The sequence below is a fragment of the Rhinopithecus bieti genome, unplaced genomic scaffold, assembly GCF_001698545.2.
Source record: "Rhinopithecus bieti isolate Rb0 unplaced genomic scaffold, ASM169854v2 scaffold_8350, whole genome shotgun sequence".
Lineage (NCBI taxonomy): Eukaryota > Metazoa > Chordata > Mammalia > Primates > Cercopithecidae > Rhinopithecus > Rhinopithecus bieti.
The window spans coordinates 1,734,667-1,760,476 of NW_016806031.1; the positions used below are offsets into that span (position 1 = coordinate 1,734,667).

The window sequence follows — 25,810 nt, forward strand, 5'->3', positions numbered from 1 at the left end:
TGGTGATGGTGATGATGGTGATGATGGTGATGGTGATGAGGATGGTGATGATGATGATGATGGTGATGGTGATGATGGTGATGATGGTGATGATGGTGATGATGATGATGATGATGGTGATGATGATGATGATGATGATGGTGATGATGGTGATGATGGTGATGATGGTGATGGTGATGATGGTGATGGTGATGATGGTGATGATGGTGATGGTGATGATGATGGTGATGATGATGATGATGGTGATGGCAACTAACATTTGGTGAGTGCTCACTATGACTGTGGACTAAGCCCTTTATACGTATCTCATTTAACAGCAAAAAAACGATCCTTTAAGGTAATACTGTCACCCCTATGTTACAATGGAGAAAACAGGTTTACAAGACAGTAAGTAACCTTCCCAAGGCTACAACACCTAAGTAGAAGGCCTGAGACCATCCTTTATAACTGCATGATAACAGCATGGAAGTTGAAAAACATCATCAGGAGGGCACGTCTTTGTTTAGGCTGAGGTACTGAAGTTTTTCACAACTACCTGTTACAAGTTAAAGCAAGTACTAAAGGAAGCACAGTAATTGTATCATTCATTCTTACACACATTTCTCAAAATGCTTTCAAGAGTAAGACAGAAGAGAGAGGAGCTACTGGTCACAATGAGAATACTACATCTCTGCATTCCCTCCTATGGCAGCTTAACAGTGAACAAAGATTGAGAATGACTAATTTAGAGAAGTTAAAAGAGAAAAGAGCGTGGTGATCAAAACAGAGAGAACAGGAAGTCTGATGGTATGTGTTGAAGAAAGAATTTTAAAAAACTGGACATGGTAAGTGCAGTCAAAAATTGCAGATATTAGGATCTCCAATCCAAGCAAAAAAACCCCAAAAAGAGAAAACTGCAGACATCAGGGATGTTGAGCAGTAAAACAAATTACTGAATTTCATGACTGGCAGGTGGCTGATAACTTGGAAACGCTAGCTGGGTAGACTGACAGGCCTATAAACCAGACTGTAGCAATTAGAAAGAGGAGGCATCCAGGAGAGAGGAGGACTGGGGGAAGTTTGGCAGGAAAGAAATGAGATAGTACCACAGTCTCTTCAACAGTCACAGAAGGGTAATTATTTGTGTTGTAAGGTAAGAGATATCTTAGCAGGTCTGCAGGCAAAGGGTTTGAAGCTAATACAAATGAAGAGATGGTGATTATGATAAAGTTAGAATACTTGATGAAGCAAGATCTATAGTGGTTTGAGATAATATTATCTTCTATTGTCTTGGTGCTTCACAAGTTGCAAAGCACTTTCATATCAAGAACCAGAATCTCCTTATTCCTTACGTGATTCTGTGAGACAGGTAGGGCAAGAATTATTACCAGAATTATTGTTAGTTTTACTTGAGGAAACTCAGGCTCAAAAAGGTTTAATGACAGTCTAAGGCAATCTGGAATACAAGAAAGAGCCCTTGGTTTGAAAATACAATTTCTCATTGGTTCCGTGCTTTGAGCAAGTTAGTTAGGATTTTGAAGCCTCCGTTTCCTCACCAGAAAAGTGGAAATACTTTCCAGGCTCCATTAACAATTACAGAAATGCATGCAATGAACCTGGTATGGTTCCTGGAGAAAAGCAGGCACATGGTAAAATATAGTCACTATTATTGCTGTTAGACAGAGACATTGCAAACCAGAATAGCAGAGCATTTATCGGACTTCATTCAGCACCTGTAGTGGATAACCTAGGGACAAGCAGTTTCTACTCCTACTCCAGTTCCCTTCTATTCCCCAAAGCTGCCCTTACCTCTAAAAAGAAATGCAACACTGTGTCAAGAAGCTGTGTAGATGCAGTAAACTTTCATTAATCACCTGCTATGTGCCTGCATGACAACTCCTCAGTGTGGAACGATGAACACACTGTGACAACAATGACCACCAATCCAAATGATCAGGGGCAGAAGAGCAGTGTAAACAAGGCATTAGCTCAAAGATGAGGCTGTGGTCAGTTCCACCTGGCAGAGGGGAGAAGCTGGGAATGGGAGGAACAGAGAGAACTACAAAGAAGAGGCAGCATCTGGAGCACACCTGGAAAGAAGAGGCTCCTGGAAGACGGGGAGGGAAGAAAGAGGGTAGCAAAGGCCCAAGGGGACTCAAGCAAATGGGGCAGACAAGCTCAAGCAAGCACTAGTGCCTTAGCCCTCATTCAGCTGCCTCGGCCATCCAGAGTGAGACTACACGCCCCTCCACACCCTCAGTGACTCTCACCAAATGCAAGCTACTTCTCTCCTGAAGAAGAGCCAGAGGGAGGGAGGTCCAGAAAGGGTGGAAGAGATTCAAAAAGCTATAGGGTGTTTTCTGCAGCTCCAACCCACATCTGAGGGGCCCCGAGGAGCAGCCCCACATGACCTGCCAGTCAGGAGGCCGTGACTGCTATGCTCTCAGCTCACATCTTCAACACGGAGTGAAGGAACACGCACAGAGGGCGTTTCAGTGGTCACAGGCCCCAGCATGGCCCTCCACGCCAGGCTCATCATGTGGTTCCGCCTGCCTCAGCAGAGCACTCCGAGGCTGAGGCCGGCCTGCGAACAACCGATTGCACCATCTCCATCCACAGCTTCCTTATCTGCACAGATGCTACACATAGGAACATTTTCCTCTCTCATCTAGAGACCCAAGACAGCGGGAAAGCGCCACGAGCAGCACATAGAACCTCACAGCACAGCAGAGCCACAACCAGCAGAGACAGAACTTAGGTGCATTTTGAGGATTTGGCTTCAATGCCATCCCTGTCATCACCTCAGACTCCTCTACAGTTTTACAAGAGTTTTATGACCATTTTTTGTAAAGAATTCCATGGATCTGGACCCAGAAGTAAGGGATCTCTACAACCCTCTGATTCCTCTGAAGAAAGAAAGAGGAAGAAAATTATTCTATCCACTACAGGTACTGAATGAAGTCCAATAAACGCTCTGCTATTCTGGTTTACAATACGTTACATATGAGTTTAAAAATTTTCAGCAAAGAACCAGAACATAGCACTATTAACATGATACAATGGTATAAATATAATTAGGTCTTTTGAATTAAGAACATTCGAATTCAGTAATGTATCCAAATTTTCATCTAACCTTCATCCAACACTAATTATGATTGAAATGAGCACAGAAATATCAGTCAAGAAGAGACTTTCAACTGAAGAATTCATCACTGCAAATTGAATTTTTAAAAAATCAATGGATCACTGTATTTATGAAGCACACTCTATGAGTCAGACTTCTATTTCAACCTCTGATGCACCTGGAATTAAGGTAAAGAAAGAACTTGGATATTACGTCCAAACACCATGGCCTCAAACTTAGTGAAATATAAAACACAATGAAGTACAGTCAGAGAATCCAGGTTGAAACAGCAAGTAAACACAGCTTCAGTCTTACCTTATTCTATTCAGTGAGTGAGAGCAAATGTGGCAGAGAACATGTGCACCAAATGGCAAATGCCCACAGAGGGCAGAATGGACAAGATGGCCTGCCAGAGAGCACGTGTGGGCAAGGAAAAAATGCACACTTGTAAAGAGCATAGCATGTGATAATACTGCCAGAGAAACTATGTTTAACTTTATCGAAAGCAAATGAAACTGTGTTTTTGACATCAGGAGTGACTAAGTATAATTTTCATGTTATAGCTGGGTGACATTTTGAAATGCTGTCTTGAAAACCACAGGGGGAGCCACTGCTTTATCTGGTTAAATAGAGAAGGTAGCAGTAAAGGAACTGAATGCTACTGGAAACCTGTTTGCCCTTCAGGTAATTATATAGAACTGAAAAGACTTTTCCCCCTGTTCTATAAAGAATCCACCATTGCTAATTTGGTTCTACCTTGACTTCTGAAGCTAGTGGCAAGAAAATTGCTCCAGCCAAACTTCCTGCTAACCAGGAAATAATTATCATTAATGGTGCAGATCAGCAACACAGTTCACTGGAAACTGTGGTTAACAGAGATCAAAGCTAAAGACAGTGCAATTCCATCCTCCTCCTAGGGATTAGGAAAGTAAACCAGTAGGCCCGACTTTAAGGAGAGAAGATGACACCACACGGATGTGCCAGTAGATGACAGAACTCTCACCATAGAGGCTGGGGCCAAATTTCACTACAGCAAGGAGACCTCGACTGCAACAGTCTCTCATTCAGCTTCTTAAGCTGTATCAAAATGTAAAATCAAACAGCCATGTCTAAAATCGAACAGTAGGAAAGAATAACCGAAAACAACGCCTACGTGCTGTACCTTGCTTTAGAGAGAACAGAATGGGAGATGTGGAAATGTCGTGAGAGAAGACCCAGGTTAGCCCTGGGACAGGGAGGAATGAAAACCTCATGAGAAGGAACAAATGGCAGCAGCAGAAAGGGAAATAGACAGAGATTTTCTCCCCCAGAGCTTGTGGAAAATGATGAAAGGAAAGTGGCCAGACAGCCATTTGCTTTGCCTAAGGAGTTTTTCCAATCCTCTTTGAATTATTGAGTCCAGCAACAGACCCTATTCTCAGACCTCTCCCCAGGTCACAGATGCTCCTGGCTCAGAACTGGAGAAATCACCACCTCTTTTCTGTCCTGCAGAGATGCAGCAAATGGTTCAAACTCAACTGGGAATAATAAACACAGGTATTTTGAGTCTCACTCAACAAGCTCCTAAAAGACTGACTTTTCGGCGCAATTGGCCAAGTTATGACAAATTTGGCATCCCTTCAAAATGACTGTAATGGACTGAAACACGTTGAATCAATGGAATTCCATTAGTTTATAACGACACTTTACAAAGAGAAAGCCAGATAATTCTCATTTGTCACTAGTTCAGAAAACGATTACAATAAATCCTTATTTTGAGAATTGGCAATTAAAAAGAATGACTGACTCAGACAAGGACTATCAATGGGTGTTAAAGCCACTGGGTAAATGACTGAGGGAAAACTGGATGTTTCCATGTTGCCAGGAACACCACACAGATCCCTTTCTAGTTGAGAGGGAAGCCCTCACCGCAGACTGCAGAGATCCTGTCAGCATCCATCTACCTAGGGGACCATCTTCACATCACCCTCGGTGGGCAACTGATATTTCATGTCTTTTTTTTTCTTTTTTTTTTTTTTTAGGAGATGGAGTCTCACTCTGTCTGTCGCTCAGGCTGGAGTACAGTGGCATGATCATAACTTGCTGCAGCCTTGAGCTCCGAGATTCAAGTGATCCTCCTGCCTCAGCCTCCGAGTCACTGGGATTACAGACATGTGTCATCATGATCAGCTCTTTCATGCCTTTTGATGTGATGTGACACAAAGTGCACAACATCACCTATGGGCGTCCGTGCCAAAAACGGGAACTGTCTAACAGTGAGTTGTTACATGTAACATCCAGCTTACAGGAATGATACAAAGAGAGGAACTAGTGAAATGATGCCACAAGGAAGCAAACAGGTAAATCCAGAAAGTTAGAAATGCTGTAGGAAAAATGGCCTGGTCTCTTCAACAACTGCTGCTGATCATATGACAGAAAAGAGAGTGAGAAGAGCATGAGGCATGGGGAACCGCTCTAAGGTAAGAGACAGGAGACAGAAAAGCCAAGAGAATGTGGAGGCTTTGTTTGAGTCCTAATTCTAACAAACTCACTGGGAAAAAAGCTGATTTGATACTACCAAGGGAATACGAATAGAGACTAGATATTAAATGATGCCAACAAATTGCTACTAAATTTTTATTAGGTAATAACGATACAGGAGTTACGTAAGAAGATGTTCATGTTTTTCAGAAGTACTTAATAAATGTGTAAGACTGAGATGACATGAGGGCTAGGATTTCCTTTAAAGTAGTCCTAAGCCAGGTAACAACACTTCTGTCAACAATGAACCACAGATGCTACAGTGGGTGGTCCGCTGAGATGATAATGGAGCTGAAGAGTTTCTATCACCTAGTAACATTGCAGCTGTCATAATGTTAGAGTACAAGGCATTACTCACACGTTTGTAGTGATGCTGGTGTAAACAAAACGACTGTGCTGCCAGTCATACAAAAGCCTAACACATATAACGAGGTGCAGTACACAATACTTCATAAATGACTGTATTACTGATTCATGTATTTACTATACTATACTTACTCTATCATTATTTTGGCGTACTCCTACTTATTAAAAAAAAAAAAAAGTTAACTGTGAAACAGCCTCAGGCAGGTCCTTCAGGAGGGATTCCAGAAGAAGGCACTGTTATCACCGGGGATAGCAGCTCCATGCCTACTATTTCCCCCGTAGACCTTCTAGGAGGACAAGATGTGGAGATGGAAGACAGTGATGCTGACAATCCTGACCCTGTTTAAACCTTGGCTAATGTGTGTGTTTGTGTCTTGGTTTATAACACAAAAGTTTTAAAAGTACAAAAAAAAAAAATTTTAATAGAAAAAAGTTTATAGAATAAGGATAAAAAAAGAGAAAATATTGTTCAGCTATAGCTTGTGTTTCAAGCTAAATATTATTACAAAGTATCAAAAGTTTTAAAACTAAAAGTTTATAAGGTAAAAAAGGTTACAGGAAGCAAAAGTTAATGTGTTATTGAAGGAAGAACCATATCTTTCTATAAAGTTAGTGTAGCCTAAGTGTACAGTGACTATAAAGTCAATAATGGTGTACAGTAATGTCCCAGGCCTTCACATTCACCCACCACTCACTCATACTCACCCAGAGCAACTTCCAGTCCTGCAAGCTCCATTTGCGGTAAGAGCCCTATACAGGTGTACCATTTTTTAACTTGTATACCTATTTTCACTATACCTTTTCCACATTTAGATGCATATATACTCATCATTGTGTTGCAGCTGCCTACAGTATTCAGTATGGTAACATTCTGTGCAGGTTTGTAGCCTAGGAGTGACAGGCTATACCAGAGAGCACAGGCGTGTGTGTAGTAGGCTACACCCTTAGGTTTGTGTAAGTATACTCCAAGATCATACAATGACAAAACTGCCTAACGATGCTTTTTTTTTTTTTTTTTCAAGACAAAGTCTCACTCTGTTCCTCAAGTTGGAGTGCAGTGCCATGATCTTGGCTTACTGCAACCTCCACCTCCCGCGTTCAAGCAGTTCTCCTGCCTCAGCCTCCTGAGTAGCTGGGACTACAGGCACGTGCCGCTATGCCTGGCTAATTTTTGTTGTTGTTGTATTTTTAGTAGAGACAGGGTTTCACTATGTTGGCCAGGCTGGTCTTGAACTCCTGACCTCATGATCCACCCGCCTCAGCCTCTCAAAGTTGCTGGGATTACAGGCGTGAGCCACTGTGCCTGGCCCACGATGCATTTCTCAGAATGTATCCCTGTCATTAAGTGACACATGACTGTACGTTAGTAATGAGAAAAGAGAAAGGAAGGAAAGCCGCGAGGGAAGAAGGGAAAGAAGAGCAAAGAAAGAAAAGAAAATGTAAAAGAGACAAATGAAGTAAACATAGAAAAATCTTAGCAATTGTGGAATCTGTGAGATGAATATACAGAGGTTACTTACATTGCTCTACTTCTGTTTTTTTATTCATTTTTTTCTTAAACTATTTTTTCTTTGTCCTTTTTTTTCTTTTGACTGAGCCATCTATTTCCTATTTCTGTCTATTTTGAAAGTTTTCATAATAAAGATTAATTTTTTAAAACCACCAAGATCACTAATCCTGTACTAACAAAGCACACGATCTCTCACATCCAAAACAAAGTCCTTCTGCGAGAGCCCATTTTCTGAATAGTTTAAAACACAAAACATCCCTATTTCATTATATGAATGCTCTTGAGATTTTAAGAATATATCTTAGCAAGGAATAGACAATACTGAATTCCCTTTCCCAATGATATCTTAATTTAAAAATAGCACAGGCCGGGCGCGGTGGCTCAAGCCTGTAATCCCAGCACTTTGGGAGGCCGAGACGGGCGGATCACGAGGTCAGGAGATCGAGACCATCCTGGCTAACACGGTGAAACCCCGTCTCTACTAAAATACAAAAAAACTAGCCGGGCGAGGTGGCGGGCGCCTGTAGTCCCAGCTATTAGGGAGGCTGAGGCAGGAGAATGGCGTAAACCCAGGAGGCGGAGCTTGCAGTGAGCTGAGATCCGGCCACTGCACTCCAGTCCGGGTGACAGAGCGAGACTCCGCCTCAAAAAAAAAAAAAAAAAATAGCACAAAAATTGTCAGGGTGTGGTGGCTCATGCCTGTAACCCCAGCACTTTGGGAGGCTGAGGCAGGTGGATCACTTGAGGCTAGGAGTTTGAGATCAGCTTTGTCAAAATGGTGAATCCCTGTTCCTACTAAAAATACAAAAATTAGCTGGGTGTGGTGGTGCATGTCTGTAATCCCAGCTACTTGGGAGGCTGAGTCAGGAGAATCACTGGAACCCAGGAGGCAGAGGTTTCAGTGAGCCGAGATCACGTCACTGCACTCCAGCCTAAGCAACGGAGGAAGATTCTGTCTCAAAAACAAAAAACAATAAACAAACAAAAATAGCACCAAAATAAATGAAATACTGAAACTCATTCGTTACAGAAAAGAAATAGTGTCTCCAAAGCATCAAAAACAAAACCCAAACCCTGGAAGGATACATTAAACAACTGAAAAGTGATAACTTCTGGGGCAGAGGCAGAGATGAGTATTCTCAATTAATACTTCTTAACATTGATGATTTTATGAGCCATGTGAATGTATTGCCTAATCAAAAATAAAATTTAATTTCAAATAAAATAATTTAATACACACTTTTCGTATTTGAAAGAAATAATGTTACTCTTCCATGAAGAATCTTACACTAAAGCTTTAAAAAGGAAAAATGAGCTGCTCTTTAAGACTTGCTGACAGTCATGTATACCACGACGGTATTTTCCAGGATCAACCTTTGGCACTTTTAAAACATGTTAATTTCTCCTCCTACTTCTAAACAAGTTCTTACTTTTCTTTAGACAAACATTAAAAACTTGAAATAAATCTGGAGTATTTAACATAAAAGCACAAGACTCCCTGAGGTTAACTTGAAAAAAAGCTCAAATCAAGGAAAGCCCCTTCTATTTTTCATTTTGTGTCAAGCCACACATTTAAGTCTTTACTTGAAAGGTGATGAATTTAACAAGGATTTAGAAATCTTCACTTCGTTCCACTCTTCTAACTCAAACCCAACCTGTGATATTTTTCCTTTCTTTTCTCATCCATTACCTGTGCGGCAGCCTCCTCTTGTCAATCAAGATTACTGAAGCCTCAAACCAAAACTCGATCATTTGCCAGTGAAGCTCCTTAAAATAGATTTTTAAAACCTGATTCTTATAACCTCTTCTGATGCATTTCTGCATCCCGTTTCCTGGCTCTTTTACTGAGTTAATAGCCAAATAAATAAATTAGTATTAAAACTTTAAGATAAGCGAAAGCCCCACATGGATATCTGGCAGACTACACTGTGTCCCAGCATACCTGGTGATTTCATGGACTTAGCAAGCAGGTGGAAGACTCCATCAACCAGTGAGCACTGTAAACATGTCATGCAAAAACATGGCATTCTCCTTCTAAAAAAACTCATCACTGGATTGCTTTTCACGGTTACTGGTCTAGATACAAGCTTGATTAGGGGCTGTGAATTAATATGTATTTACTGAAAGTCCAGAGTGTTTGTTCTTGCAGAGCTTTAAATATGGTTGACAAGACACATTTAACATCCAGAAGAACATATTAGCAGGTCAACTTTGCAGCACAAAGGCTGTTAGCACAGCGCAGCCAGGAGCTACACAAGGCTAGTGCAGACTCAGCGGCTTCATGGACCCCTGGCAAGATGTCACAGGTGTGTAAGACAAACCAGGGAGGCAATGGGAACCCACTGCTCCCCCAACAGAGGTTCTGCCTCTGAGACAGAAAGGGATTTGCCTGGGATAAACTGTGGAGGAAGAGCAGGGGTGGAAGAAAAATCAGAACAAATAAATGTGAATAGAGATGTTTCTCTCTATAAAACAAAAGTAGGTTGTGATCAGATCCTACAGTGCACCCAGAGCCAGGCTTGTGGGCTGTAGGCAGCTGTATTTACACCCACTGTTATTTAGATGCAAATTAAGGGGTGGGTTAATGCAAATTGGGAGAAGATTATTCAGAACTTTCTAGGAAGGGGGTGCTAACTTCTGGGTCATTGGCCATGGCACTTGTAAACTGTCATGGCGCTGGTGGGTGTGTCTTATGCTAATAAGCAGTGAGGGCAGCCAGAAATCCCTTTCCTTGCCATCTGCTGGTGTAGGCTGATTTCTTTACTTCATCCTGTCTGCACCAGATTCTGTTTTGGTCAGGAGGTTGTGACCAGAAAACAAGTCCTGCTGATCTCCTACCTTGGAACCACCATTTGGGCATGCTATATTTACAGAGTATAGTTAAATGAAAAAACTATCACATTTAAGGCTAAGGCATTACTGAAAATAATCAGGTATGGGGGACATATGAAAGGAATACCAGATAAAATGAGAGTAGCAAAATTAGAATATTTAACATTAAATTAGAATATTAAATATTTTATAATATTTAGAATTAAAATTAGAATTCTAAAAATTAGAAATATTAAATATTAAGATATATTTAATTTACATTACTGTCGCAATGTCAAAAATCAAATGCTTTACAGAAACATGGAAAGTCAAATAAATTTTACTACTGATTTATGGCTACATTGTTATCAGGTGGAAACACCAAGCCAAATCTTGACAAAGAATTTTAAAAAAATTTTATTTTTTAATGCACTACAAGGAGCAGGGTTTCATTTCTGCAACCAGAAAACACATTTTGGTGAAACAATATCCTTACATTAAAACTATAACATATTCTAAACCCTTGTTGTTTACCATGAACAAATTATTATAGATTTTGAATAACAGTTTATCTGTTTTCACTAAAAAGAAGACTGATGCTGAATTTGAGATACATTTTTTAAAAATAGTAGCTAACGGCCGGGCGCGGTGGCTCAAGCCTGTAATCCCAGCACTTTGGGAGGCCCAGACGGGCGGATCACGAGGTCAGGAAATTGAGACCATCCTGGCTAACACGGTGAAAGCCCGTCTCTACTAAAAATACAAAAAAATTAGCCGGGCGAGGTGGTGGGCGCCTGTAGTCCCAGCTACTCGGGAGGCTGAGGCAGGAGAATGGCGTAAACCCGGGAGGTGGAGCTTGCAGTGAGCTGAGATCTGGCCACTGCACTCCAGCCTGGGCGACAGAGCAAGACTCCGCCTCAAAAAAAAAAAAAAAAAAAAAAATAGTAGCTAACTAACCTGGGCAACACAGCAAGAATCTATATCTCTGCAAAAAAATTTAAAAATCGGCTGGGTATGGTGGTAAGCACTGGTAGTGCCAGCTACTTGAGAGGATGAGGCAGGAGGGCTGCTGGAACTTAGGAGGTTGAGGCTACAGTGAGCCATGATTGTGCCACTATACTTTGGCCTGGGCGACAAAGTGAGACCCTGTCTCTAAAAAGAGTTGTTTAATGAAAATAAAAATAAAAAATAGTATCTGACCAAATATTCTTAACTAAAGATTAGGAGACAATTATGTCTTGTAAGTAAAAATGGTTTTGGCAACGGTGATGGATGCAGCCCAAAGAGAGGAAAATAAATGAAAATTAAGCAAGTAAGTGCTTCAATACACTCATTGATCTTAGGCTACCTCATCCTGCTGGTATAGAAAAGAACATACAAAGTTATTGTTTTCTATTTTTATGACAAATGCCAAAATAAATAATTAAGCAATTACTTCTTAGTTTGGACAAGTACCTACTATGCTTTACTTGACGCTTCAATAATGCATAGTCATAAAAATATTTTAAAGCTTAATACCAAATAAATAAACACATTATCACAGTGCGTGCTGGTATGCTTTAATGAAGAAAAAAACAAAAAACTTACATTTTCTTCTATTACCTAAATCAATCTTAACTCTGCTACTTAAACAGTGTATCTCAAAATTAATTACAAGAGAAAATGTTAACAAGTTATTAAAGGGTAAGATTCTGAGCTTTTCTTTAAAATTCCTATTGGGCATATAAAGTTACTTGAGCTATAAACATTTGAAAATGTGTTCACTGTGAAAACAGCTCTATTTCTTGGGTTTATAAATAAATATAAAAATTACAGAAACAGTGCGTATGCAGGGACAGGAGGACATACCTCCTTTTCTCCAATATAATGAACACAGGAGGATACAGAAGCCAGAGGAGTACTTCTGTCAGCTTAAGTTGCTTAAATCTTTATTTCATTTAAATCCTTCCAGATGGACCAATAATGTGTTGACAATATATGTGTCCAAATAAAAATGAGAAAACATAAGGAAATAACGTAGCACCATGCCATGTACCGCTTTATTCCTTTACTGGTTCAGTAAACACATGCTGAGCCCCTACTCTGGGCCAGCAACGGGACACAACAAGGATTCCAGCAATGCTCACAGCCTAAGAAGAGAACCAGAAAGCTACACAAGGGCGGGACTGGAGAGGGACCAGATTCTAGAGTTTTAAACAAGGAAGTGATACAAGCAGCTGAAGAATACGTGAGTGAAGCAGACCACGCCAGCAGAAGGATGGTGTCAGGGGAAGGATTTGTACTGTGGGTGACTCAGTGGATGACAGTAGCTGCCGAATAAACATCAGCTTCCTTTTTCCTTTTCCTCTATGGGTATTTCTTGAAAAACTTACCTTTCTGCACGAATCACACCACTGTAGTAGGGGGGGTCCCAAGGCATTACTTCCTACAATGGAATAATTCACTGTTAAGGAAAGCTACTGACTCTTTCTCAGTTTTTATCAGCAACGTGGCCAGTTTATAGAATGTAAACCAGCTACTGTTCATGTAAATCAGAGCAATTTTATCGAATCCCTTAAAAAATTGATAGCTTGGCAGAAAATACCTGGCTCCTTATTTTGACTTCCCTGTAATCAAAGGATAGCAAGGTATAAATAAGACCTACAGAATCTGGGGAAAAGGCAAACAAATGTCATTCTAAAGTGGAATCTAACAAAAGTAAACATTAATGAATTATATTAGCCATAATGAAATTTTTCCCAAAATGTAACCCATGTATTAACCCATAAAACATACTGCAGGTAAGATGAGTGTACTAAAGGTAAGATTAAGGTTCTTTCTAAATCTAAGCAAGCAGCTTTGGGTAGATATCAAAATGAAAGCAACAATTTAAAATGTAACCAAGGCAGAATTAACTCTAATCTTGGCAAAGAAAATATGTCATAAAGAAGTACTGCAGGACTAGTTGCTTTTGATGACTGGTATATAATACTGAAAGAAAGGAAAGCTTGAATACTTGAATGAACTGTCCTCCTTCTAGGTGTCCAGGTGGACGAAAGAGTGGTTAAGAGACCAGGCTGTGAAGACAGACTGCCTGGGCTCAAGTTTCCAATCCATACCAGACTATAAACTGCATGACAACAGGGACTTTGTTTGCATCCTTCCCTATTACATTCCTGTACCCTGAACAGTGCCTGGCACAGGGTAATCACTCAGTAAATATGTGTTGAAAGAATCAACAGTACCTCCCAAATAAGATTGCTGAATATACTTAAACTATGAAGTAGAGTATCTGGCATTGAATAAGGGCTCAGCAAATGTTTGCAGCTCTCCTCAGTACCATTATCCTTTAACATTTCAGTTCAGGCATACTCTTCTCCAATAACAAGGTGTTATTTCCCATATTCCATGGTAATACTTATATCAAGGGATGTATGACAACCTAAGATACTTGTAGGCTTATTTTCTTTCTCCCCATGAGTGCCTGAAGGGCAGGGACTGTGTCCATGGAATCCTGGCCCCACCGTGTTCAGGTCTTGGCACACATTTTCTCTAACAGATGATTATTTACTATCTGCTAGATGCAGACAGAGTGCAGGCTGTAATGAGACAAAAGCAAGAGGATGATAGCTTAGGCAGCAGAAAGGCAAGTGACTCAACAATCAGAGGACAGTATGTCATGTCCACATTGTGCCATGTAAAACACAGTCCACGAGAAGGGTATTTAAATCACAGCGGAAGGTTAGGAAATGTTCTCGAGAAGGCAAAGCCTGAATTGAGTTTTATGATAGGAGCAGTTAATCCAGATGAGAAAGGGGGAAAGGCATTCCTGTAGGTGGTGTTTGTAAATGACTGGAAGCTGCCCACCATGCCATACTCATGTGGCCAGTACATAAATACTAATCCAAATTAAAGAGTCAAAGAAAGCAAAGCAAGGACAGAAAGCCACACAAAGTGAATAGAGATCACATGAGCATTGCACAGTTATTAGGAGGGAGCAAAGAACACAGCCTCAGCTTGGAAGGGCAGCAGAAGATGAAGCTAGAGAAGCAGGCAAGGGCCAAACCATGAGGGCTTGGCGGGAGCAGCAGGGCAGTAGGAAGGGAAATCAGAGAATAACCGGGAGCTACTGAAGAATTTTAAACAACAGAGTGAGAAGATCAGATCTGCTTTTTAGACAAATCCCTCTGGTGGCAATTCATTCATTTTTCATTCATTCATAGTTCAAGTAAGTGCTGACAACCAATTCTATGCCTAACACTGGGCTAAAACCATGGTTAAACTGTCTGATTCCAAGACGGCTTTGAGTAGAGCAAGAACAAAAGGCTAGAAACCAGTTTGGCATTCCCAGTGACCATCTGGGTGAGAATCACGATCCCAACCCAGGCTATGGCAACGTGTACAGGAGAAGACACAAGAGTTCACAGGACGGGAGAATCTGCAGGAACTAACAAATGATTATGGGGGAGGGCAGTGTGCAGTGCCTGGAGATGCTTGTTGAAACACAGATTGTGGAGCTCGCCCCAGTTTTTGATTCAGTGGGTCTGAAGTGGGGCTCAAGAATTTGCATTTCTAACAAGTTTCCACATGATGCTACTGCTTCCGGTCCAGGAACCACACTTTGAGAACCACTGGTCTGGATTAAGTACAGGCCCTGATTAGAACAGCAGGGTGAATGGTGGCACCATTCACCAAAACAGAGACTTCATGAGGAGACTGGGCATTTCACAAATATCTGCAGAATAATCGTATCCATAAGCTATATACAAGTGTCTACAGATAACAGTTTAAAGTCATATTCACTTTTACTGAATTAGCTTTTGGCAACACATTTTATTTTTTATTTTTCTGTTTCTATAGTCACCAAACTAAATTCTTATCTATTATTTAGTCTCCCAAATGAGACTACCTACCAGGCCAAGGTGTGCAGATGACTAACACTAGTTACTTTGCTAGACACAGCTCCCTCCATAAATTAACAGACTGACATGCTACTCTACACATCACTGAGCTTAATGGGACTAATCTGTTTCCTAGTGGCTGTATCTGGGAAACTAGTAAACAGTTTGTAAATCTGTAAGGCCCATTTCCCTAAATCTTCCTCATGACGATGGCTTTGGCAGCAGCAACTAAGTCAAGAATTAACAACAGCATTTGGGAAAGAATGGTGTAGACAACCCTGGCAATCCTGTAGTGCCCTAGAACCAAATGGCAATGAGTCCTAATATCTGAAGTCTCGACACTTTTGAGGGCACTCCCCCAATCACCTGGGCAGCATTCTGGCCATAATAACACTTGTCTATACTGTTGGACCACATAAGGAAGATCATACAATCATATGATTGAAAACAACACTTACATGTTTTTAGAATGTGGTATACTTTGTTAGTCAAATACTGACCTACTCAACTGGGCATCATAAATTAGCAAACAAATAAGCAAATGAACTGCAATGTTAACACTGATGGTTAAAATGGCCACCTGCCAGATCAAGCCTCCACTGAGTCTCCTTAAAGTCTGCTTCAAACTCAGAAGCCAACACTCCACAGAATGAAAGCAGTCTTTGCATGAATATGTCCACATTGTGTTAGTGTATTTCCATAAAATATGTCAACTCCTCAACAAAAATGCTGTATGTACAGGCAACATCAGTTTGGGACATAAGAATCAAATATTTCAACATCTTTATTCACCAAAACTGAGGATCAGAAACAAGACTAAATGGACCTCTAGCCCATCACAAGAAAGTTCCTGAACCACAAGACATTGATTTCAGTTGACAGACTGTCTATAATAAAAATATTCCAACATACTTACAGAATTTTGAGGATTCAGTTTCATTTTCATCTCTCGTATCATCGCAAAATCTTTTAGAGTTCTACAAAACAGGTTTATCATTACTTGTTAGGACAAAGTTTTAATAATTACATTACGAAAGGACTAGCTTGCTTACGTTACATTCCAATATTCATAAGAAGATTAGATATAATTAGTAGTGCACATGTAAATCATTATTAATCCAAATTTTACCTAAGTGTCATGAGAAATAACAATATATAAAGCAGCATATTCAATTTCTACCTTAAAAAGCAACATGGTGGATATATGCCTCAAGAGTCCTAAAGCTTGGAAAAACTAGCAATGTCATTACAAATATGCAAAGTATTAATCAGCAAACTTTAAATCACTACTCTTTGCTATACCTTTTTAAAGAGACTAAACAAATTAACTTCTAGAAAGGAATTTTATCATTGGCTACATTTGAGATTTCTAGTCATTTTCCCCTATAGAAAACTCTAGCTGGTGAATAATTAAATAAGTATTTAATATTTGTACAATATGACATGTATATTGGAATTAACTCCTAACTCCTATAAATACCTGTAGAATTATGAAGCTATGCTTGCTCAAAAAATCTGTAGCTATGTAGAGAAAGACTACTAACACTTAACTGAGTAAAGCAGGATAAATCCTCAATAAGTGCATAATTAACCCTCTTCATTGTATCAAAGACACAGTGGTTCACCAGGATTATTAAAAGAAAATTTTAGAATTTATAAACATAATCCAAACTAGAGAGGAATGAGTTCTGAGGCATGAGTTTATAGTCCAAAACAGAAATGTGAGCCAAGATCCAATGTGTTGGTGTAGCCAAAAAAGGCAAACACAATTTTAGACAGTATCACAAGAGAGAAAGAGGAAATATCATCCTTTTTTTACAAACCATGACTGCTTCTTCCTAGAATCCTTAGTACCTAAAGGTGTGCTGCCTCTCAACTAAGTCCCACAAGAGGGCCAGTGAAGGGCAAGTGCATGATTGAAGGCACTGAGCAGGGGAGGGGCAGGGGAGGCAGGAATACAGGTTGAGCCTCCCTAATCTGACAATCTGAAACTTTCTCAGCACTGACATGATGGTACAAGTGGAAAATTCCACATGTGATGTCGCGTGATGGGCTGCAGCCAAAACTTTGTTTCAGGCACAAAATTATTAAAAACACTGTATAAAATTATCTTCAGGCTATGTGTATAAGGTGTATATGAGACATAAATGAATTTCGTGTTTAGACTTGGGTCCCATCCCCAAGATATTTCATTACGTGTATGCAAATATTCCAAATTTCCCCCCAAAAATGAAATCCAAAACATGTGTAGTCCCAAGCATTTCAGATAAGGGACACTCAACTTGTATATAACAAACGGACACACCAAAGGCAGTAAAACACTTCAGCCTGAAATTACAAATGTTGAGACAGAACATTCTTAAGATACTACACAAAATCAAAAAGACACCACATCCATAAGCCTCCTGTATTTAGGCCAAAAGAAGAGAAATATTATTTTATGAACTTGTCATAAAATTCATGGCACAAGTTAAAATAAATAGTTTCAAAAACATTTTGGTAAAGATTTTTAAAGTACAAATGAAAGATGAATTTCTAAAACAATTGTTTAATGAAAGGGGACAGTCTATGTTTTCAAGAATGGCACATTAAGGAAGACAACTATGGCCTTTCAAAGTATGTCTCATAGTGAGACAGGTCTGGTCCAATATGCCAAAACTTATATTCTAGGTCACTTCCTAATTTTTTATAAATCAAGTCTTCTTTGAAAGGACTAAATAACCTTAACCAAAAAACTAAATAGTAGAATAAAAACTAACCTTTCAGAAAGTTTGTCAGATAGTTTCTCAAGGAACTGCATGACAGTCTCTAAAATGAAATTCAAAAGAAAATATCTTCAATTATGTGAAATAAAATGAACATATCTGTTAAAATTATTACGTGATGATCATAATCTATATACCACAATTCCCTTAAAGTGATGATTTTCAAAGGGAAGTAGAGCTACTAACATATACCAAACATACAGTAAATACTTCTAGGTGATGATGATCTTTTAATCAGAAAAAAATTAAATTGGCATACTAATAATCCACAGCCTCAGATTATATCCCAAAATTAAAAGAGTTAATGGGACAGGCGCAGTCGCTCACGCCTGTAATCCCAGTACTTTGGGAGGCTGAGGGGGGGGTGGATCACCTGAGGTCAGGAGTTCAAGACCAGCGTGGCCAACAAGGTAAAACCCCGTCTCTACCAAAAATACAAAAATGAGCCGGGCGTGGTGGTGCACACCTGTAGTCCCAGCTACGTGGGAGGCTAAGGCAGGAGAAGAGCTTGAACCCAGGAGGTAGAGATTGTAGTGAGCCCAGATTGAGCCCAGATTGTGAGCCCAGATTGTACTCCAGCCTGGGCAAGAGAGTGAGACTCCATCTCAAAAAAAAAAAAACGAGATAATTGGAAGCTAAAGAAAAAAGTCCAAAATTTCAAGGTGTTTCTATCCATTCCTATGTGTAAGAAAAAATGTTCTTAGACATGTCTGATGTTTTCAAAGTTTTAAAGAGATATCTAGACTCTGCTTTGTTCATTTAAAATAGGTGCAGTGTAGAAGTATGATTCACTGAAATAAATTTCTCAAAATCAATGTTTTCTTGATAACAATTTTATTTTATATACAACTATAGAATAATCTATTCAGGATAAATATGAAAAAAATAGCAAAATAAGAAAAACAAATTTTAACTTCCGATAGAATTTTTAAAGTACTTTTATTAAAAGACTTCTGCTGTAGTTGTCATAATCTACACAAACCCATAAAGGCAGTGTGGTAGGATTACCACCGTTTCCCACAAGAAGAAATGTTTTATGAGTATTTTTTAATGTGGCACTTTTTATCACTGACTTATGTATACAGAGCTTTCATATGTATTTTAGCTCACTACAAACACTATGTTTATATTTTCCAGATAATCTTTTATACAGTTTTAAGTTTCTTGCCCTCTCTTCTGTTTAAGTCACCTCCTTTTGAGTGAAATAAAAGGCTAAGGAAATAAATAACGGTGGTTAACCTAAACCCAAACCATGAGGTTTCTTGCCACTGTCAATACTTAACAAGTCCTGTGTATACGAATCCTGAAAACACTGGCTCATGTGCCATATGAAACAACAATTGGAATTTGGGGGAACAAAGACATTATTTAGTCAACAGTGAAATCTCATTTTAGGATTATATTCCAGGTGCCATACCAAACTGTTTTCAAATGAATCCCTCTGTATGCTTGTATACGTTTTATCTCTTACTAACCCTCTTTTCACATTCATCCATCTTATTCTTCCAGTCATTTTACATGTGAAGAATCTGCCTCAAATAATCTTGTTTTCGAGACGGAGCCTTGCTCTGCTGCCCAGGCTGGAGTGCAGAGGCGCCGTCTCGGCTCACTGCAACCTCCGAGCCTTGCTCTGCTGCCCACGCTGGAGTGCAGAGGCGCCGTCTCGGCTCACTGCAACCTCCGAGTCTTGTTCTGTTGCCCAGGCTGGATTGCAGAGGTGCCATCTCGGCTCACTGCAACCTCTGCCTCCCGGGCTTCAATCGATTCTCCTGCCTCAGCCTCCTAAGTAGCTGGGATTACAGGCACCCGCCACCATGCCTAGTTAATTTTTGTATTTATAGTAGAGACGGGGTTTCACCATGTTGGCCAGGCTGGTCTCAAACTCTTGACCTCAAGTGATCTGCCTGCCTCGGCCTCCCAAAGTGCTGAGATTACAGGCGTGAGACACTGCACCTGGCTTGCCTCAGTTAGTGTCCCTAGAGAATTGTCATATTAAGACTGAATTTGAAACCCCCTGAAAATCACTAAGTGCCTCACCGCAGTTACCTCCTCATTCACCGTCCACATGAATGCCCGCCTTAGCCTCAGTCAGCCTTTCCTGTCTTCCTCTGCTCTGCGGAGCGCTCACTCTGACACTGTGCATGACCGTTTCATTTCCCTCAGGGTGCCTTCAACAGCCACAGACGCATCTGACAGACGCCCCGAGCTCTTATATCCCATGGCATTGTTTTGTCTGTACTACTCCATCAGCACCAAAAACGTGCCAACCTGTATTATCATTTCTCTTTTTATATGCATATATCCGGCTCCTCAACGAAGCTTTACATCCTCAAGGACCCGGGGCACATCTTATGTGATGCGGTGCACAACCACCCCTGCCAGTACATCAGCACACCAAGCGCTTAGTGCACAAGGCTGACCTGCCAGTCACGGAATCTGGCGCTGGGTGCTGCAGGTCCAGTGAGCTCCACCCACACTGCTAGAGCCGGTGGTCATGCCCAGCCCTCCTCACATCTGACCTGGCCACAGCATGAGTCAGCTGATCTCTCCCTTCTCCTGTAGACAAACCTTCTGCGTGGCCTCCAGGACCACATGCTGTGATCACTTTCCACCTCCCTTACTGGCCGTTACATCTGGCAGCGTTAACTAGCAGTTCCTCACATGCCTGCCTCTTAGACTTGAAGGCCCCAGAGTGCAGTCCTTGGACTTGTTCTTTAAGTTCACTCTCTTAGTGGTCTCAGAGTCTCATTTTAGCGGTTCAAACTTACATCTGAAGCTCAGAACTCACACTCTATCTAACTGCCTACCCAACTTGGCCACTTGAACCTCATTTGGTGTCTCCAACTTAACCTGAACCAAACCAAGTTCCCGGTCCTCGCAATCTTAGTTAACAGTAGTAACTCACTCTTTCTAGTTGCTTAGGTCGAAAATGTTGGCTCCCTCTTCCAAATACCATGTACCCAGAATCTGATCACATCTTACCACCTTCCCTGCTACTACCTGGTCAAGATGCCAACATTTCTCATCACAGTTACTGCAAAACAGCATCTAAACAGGCCCTCTTCCACCCTGGCCCTGCTGCAGTCTTCTCTCAGGAACAGCAGCACTGACTCTCACCATTAGCACTAGAGTCAGATCTCTCATTCCTCTGCCCCAACCCCCACAGCGACCTGTTGCGCTTGTGTCCTCTCTACTTAATGCCGCCCCTTGTCAGCCTGTTCCCACCTCTCGCCACTCTCCTTGCACACGCTGCGCTTCAGCCACTCTGCCCTCCTCAAACGTGGCAGGCATTTTTCTGCCTCAAGACCTTAGCACTTGCCAGTGAGTCTGCGTGAAACCTTTCTGTCCCCAAGAGCCACAGCCTCACACCTGTTCCTGTCAAGAGCGTGCTCACATGCCACGTTCTCAGTGAGCCCTCCGACAACACTCTCTAAAACTCCAACACCAGCCTACATGCCCACATTCCTTATCCCCTTCCCTGTTCAGTTTCTCCACAGCTCGCATTAACTAATAACATACCACATACTTTATCTACTCATTTCGTTCTTAACTGTCTTCCCTTGCTCACAGGAATGTAAACGGCATAAGGATAGGAATTTTGTTCTGCTTTATACACCATGACCGAGAATAGTATCTGACATATAGTGGGCAATCAGTAAATATCTGCTGAATTAATAAACAAAAATGGGATGTAGATGATACAAAACATAGGGCATTAGGTCTCAAGCAGCCTATGGAAAACCATAAATGTAGAATATGTGTTTAGGCTTCAGTTCTGCCACATTTTAGCAATATAACCTAACCTTAGATTCCTTATCTGTGACATGAATACAAATACCTACTTCACAAAGCTGCAGAGGAAGGAAATGAGATAACAACAGAGTAAGCACTGAATGATATTCTAATATCATTATTTTATATAAATATAAAATAAAACTATGGTACTATTATAATCAAACTGTTGACAACAGCGACTACAGAAAAACATACTTTCCACCAAACTGATACTTACAAAAAAAGAAAAAACATACACTAAAAACACACATTTAATACATGACATACATGTTACATCTGTTTAGGAGCTTCGATTATATGAAACAAATTATAAGTGTTTCAAGGGTTTAGGGACAAAGGGGTCCAAGGAAAGTGAAAAAGTTTAACAAGCTTCATGAAAGAGAAGTTTTGAGCTGAACACTAAAAAAACAGGGTAAGATTTTAACAGGTAGACTAGGAAAAAAAGCTGGTCTCTGTAGGAGAGTGACATGAGCTAGGGAGCCCAGGCCGCAATGAGTGTGACACGCCTGCGGCTTAACCGAGAGCCTTGACAAGTCAAGGGAAACAACTGTTTATGAAAGAGTAGGAAGCAAGATTGAGTGCATTTAGAGAACTTTGGAGAAGAGAAGAACATGCTAGGGTGAGAAGGGATAAGCACAGAAGGAATAAAGATAAGCGAGGATTCAGGTTGTGATCTGCCCCTAGTGTCCCCTCTGTCCGTGAGTGGAATGTCTAATCAGATATACAACTAGAACCCCAGGGGGCCCACCACACTGCCTCCTCCTCCCCCTCATCCTCACTAAGTCTTACAACTTCACTGCCAAGACCTTAAGTCTCACGCAGCTCCACCATCATGGCCACCCTACTCCTGACTCACCACCTAAATTACAACTGTTAAGTTAATAAATGCTTTTGAAAAAACGTATTATGTACATTTATATTATTTTTGTGTAACATTTTCTCTTAGACATTATGAATCATAAGGAACTCAACATAGCACAAGGCAGTTTATGACAAACCCAACGACACACTTCCGTAACACCTCACCCAGCACAAACCTTCCTAAGCAGTACTCTTCTCTCTGAAAAGGAGGCCTATCTGACTGTTTTTTATATGACCTAACCTATAATTAATCTCGACCTCAGTAAACATACTGATCTTTCATTCTCTCACCCTAATTCTAACCAATTTGGTCAAACTGAGCACAGAAACTAATTGAGTTAAAATGAAAACAATTTAACATCAAAATGAAAATTTAGGTTATGATTTTACTCTCAACATTCACATAAAATAAAATTCTTTGGACAGAATAGATGCCAAATTATTAGCTCTATTTAAAATGGTTCCTATAAAATACATAGAAAATCTCTATAAATGGTTCTCTGCACGTATTAAAATAGAACACTAATTTACAGCTATTTAAAATCAAAAGCTCAGTTTCATAAAAATCCTGTTTTGCCCTTAAATGTTGGATAAACAGGCTTACCTGGATTTTTAGCGATCGTTCCTTGGAGAGCCCTGTGGGAAAATGTGGAATACCCCACCAGCTTCGCCAGAAGATCTCTACTGCTGAGCAACTCTTCCAAACATTTCAACTGACCAGCATTGGGATAAAGAAAAATTTTATAAGCAGCTTCTCGCACCTACATTTAAAAAGTAAATGGTGAAGGTTATAAATACCATGACACAGTCCTATGCGACAATAACACAGGCTCATGCTCACCACTTCATCTGCAGATGATCACCGCTTTCAAAATAAAGCAACGGTCTACACAAGGCGATAAAGCTTCCAGAGTCATACAATAGCATGGGATGCAACAGCATACGTGACTGCAGCTCTAGGGTACTGTTCTGAGGTACGGCGGGACAAACTTGTACCCAGTGCATGGATCTCTATGCTATACAGCGTCTTAACCAGGAGAAGTAAGGCTGCATGAATTTAAAAGTCTCTGTAGTCTAGAATGTCAGTCAATGCTGTTATTAATCATACTCCAAAAATAAGAAGTCTTATATGAAATATAAGTAATTAAATCATTTTCATTCTTTTCAGTGTTTATGGCATTAATAATTCCACAAGTTAAACTTTTAGGGCTAAGTAATGCTAAAAAGTTTTAAAGCTATATTATCACTGAATTTTAGGTTAAAACAGTAGCAACACACAGATGGGACCTAAACAACGAAGAGAATGAAACATACATACCAAGTCGTCTGGTGCTTCTGCGTGGAGACCATCAATGATGATATGATCCCCAGCAGATGTAAAGTTATGACGAATGTGTTCTGGTAAGAGATGCTTCTCAATCTTGTTGGGAAAATTGGTTCCCATAAGAAATGTACTACTCAAATCCAAGATTTTAACATTGAGGTCCACTGCTCTTTTACGCTGTATGCAGGAGGAGTAAAAGTTATTTCAAGGCATTCTGAATTAATATTTCACGATTTAATAAACAAAATATAAAGATGTCAAATCAACATATACATTGTTATCATTTAATAAAATATTAAATGTTAGTAAAATGAATATATTACTACATTTTATAAATATTAATTTTACTTTTAACAGATATTTAATATTCTAACAAAAAGATCATACTTATGACTTTCTGATGTTTCTATGCTTTAAGGTTTACATAACTTCTAGTTCTATTTTATGTCTAGGTTATATAACTAATTGTTGAAACTAACAACATTAAAAAACACATACCAGGTGCAGTGACTCATGCCTTAATCCCAGCACTTTGGGAGGCCGAGGAGGGCACATCACTTGAGGTCAGGGGTTGGAGACCAGTCTGGCCAACATGGTGAAATCCCATCTCCACTAAAAATATAAAAATTAGCTGGGCATGGTGGTGCGTGCCTGTAATCTCAGCTACTTGGGAGGCTGAGGCACAAGAATCGCTTGAACCCAGGAAGCAGAGGTTGCAATGAGCCAAGATCGCACCACTGTACTCCAGCCTGTGAGACAGAGGGAGACTCTGTCTCAAAAAAAATATAGTTCTTTGCAAAAGTGTAGTGAGCCTCCAGAAGTGGGGAAGCACATTCTAAGAGTTCTGATTTTGGCCGGGGGTGGCAGCACACGCCTGCAGTCCCAGCCCTTTGTGGGGCTGAGGCAGCAGGACCACTTGAGCCCAGGAGGCAAGGTTTCAGTGAGCTATGATCACACCACTACAGCCTGGGCAACAAAGTGAGACCCTGTCTCGGGAGGGAAAAGAGTTCTGATTTTGCATGTGCTTGAGCTGCTACAGAATGATACAGTTAAGTCTAAGAAGTAGACCGGAGCCCCAGGGCATGGTCCTGTCTTCTATTCTGTGTCCCTGTCATGTGGCACATGGTCCTTGTTCCTGCCAGGCCCTCAAATGGTCAGTGATGAGGATGTGGATGCTGCCGGCACATCCACCTAGCTTTAACCTTTGTAACACACAATCACCTGAGAAAACGTGTATTAGCAAAGGGGTTGCCATAAATGCTTTAAGATGAAATATAAACTAGAATCCACATAATAGTCAGGTTGACTGGAGGAGAAGGGCTGAATTTTCAGTTACTGGTTGCTAAAAAACTAGACAGGCTTTGCACTGGGCTCATGTTGGGCTTCGGGTGAAAGTGTATACAAATCTTTCTGGGAGGGGAGACAGCAATTAACAGGTTCTAAACTGTTCTATGTTCTAAAAAATGATTAAGCTACAATACTAACATACTTTTTAAAGATAAACATAGATGATGTAGAGGTATGTTTGATAAGACGCTAAAAAAATTGACTATATATCAATATCCCCAGAATTTCAATATAGAAAATTCAAATTTCATGGAAAAAACTTTTCGGAGACTCCCATTTCTTTACAGTCCAGATTTCCCTTTGCTCATTTTGTTTCTGATATGGCCATTTAACACCACCTAATGGTAACAAGTGGAATAACAAAAAAGATGAACAAGATTTTGAAATCACATCACAGTTCCAAAATTGTCTTCAAAACTTCTACTTTAAAAAAAAAAGTGTGCCGGGCGCGGTGGCTCAAGCCTGTAATCCCAGCACTTTGGGAGGCCGAGACGGGGGGATCAAGAGGTCAGGAGATCGAGACCATCC

The 25,810-nt window shown here is 40.4% G+C and overlaps 1 protein-coding gene across 2 annotated transcripts in view; it reads right to left on the minus strand.

Moving 5' to 3' along the window:
• Positions 1-25,810, minus strand: part of MIPEP (mitochondrial intermediate peptidase) — a 224,544-nt gene that overhangs the window by 176,742 nt on the left and 21,992 nt on the right. For both annotated transcript variants that reach the window (XR_001886079.1, XM_017874490.1), the window contains exons 6-10: positions 23,930-24,112; positions 23,216-23,372; positions 17,950-17,998; positions 16,107-16,167; positions 12,683-12,735 (exon numbers count right to left, since the gene is read on the minus strand). Coding sequence is in view for 1 of the 2 variants with exons in the window: in XM_017874490.1 (XP_017729979.1) it covers positions 12,683-12,735; positions 16,107-16,167; positions 17,950-17,998; positions 23,216-23,372; positions 23,930-24,112 (503 nt within the window). In the remaining variant the exon portion in view is untranslated. The remainder of the gene's footprint in view (positions 1-12,682; positions 12,736-16,106; positions 16,168-17,949; positions 17,999-23,215; positions 23,373-23,929; positions 24,113-25,810) is intronic.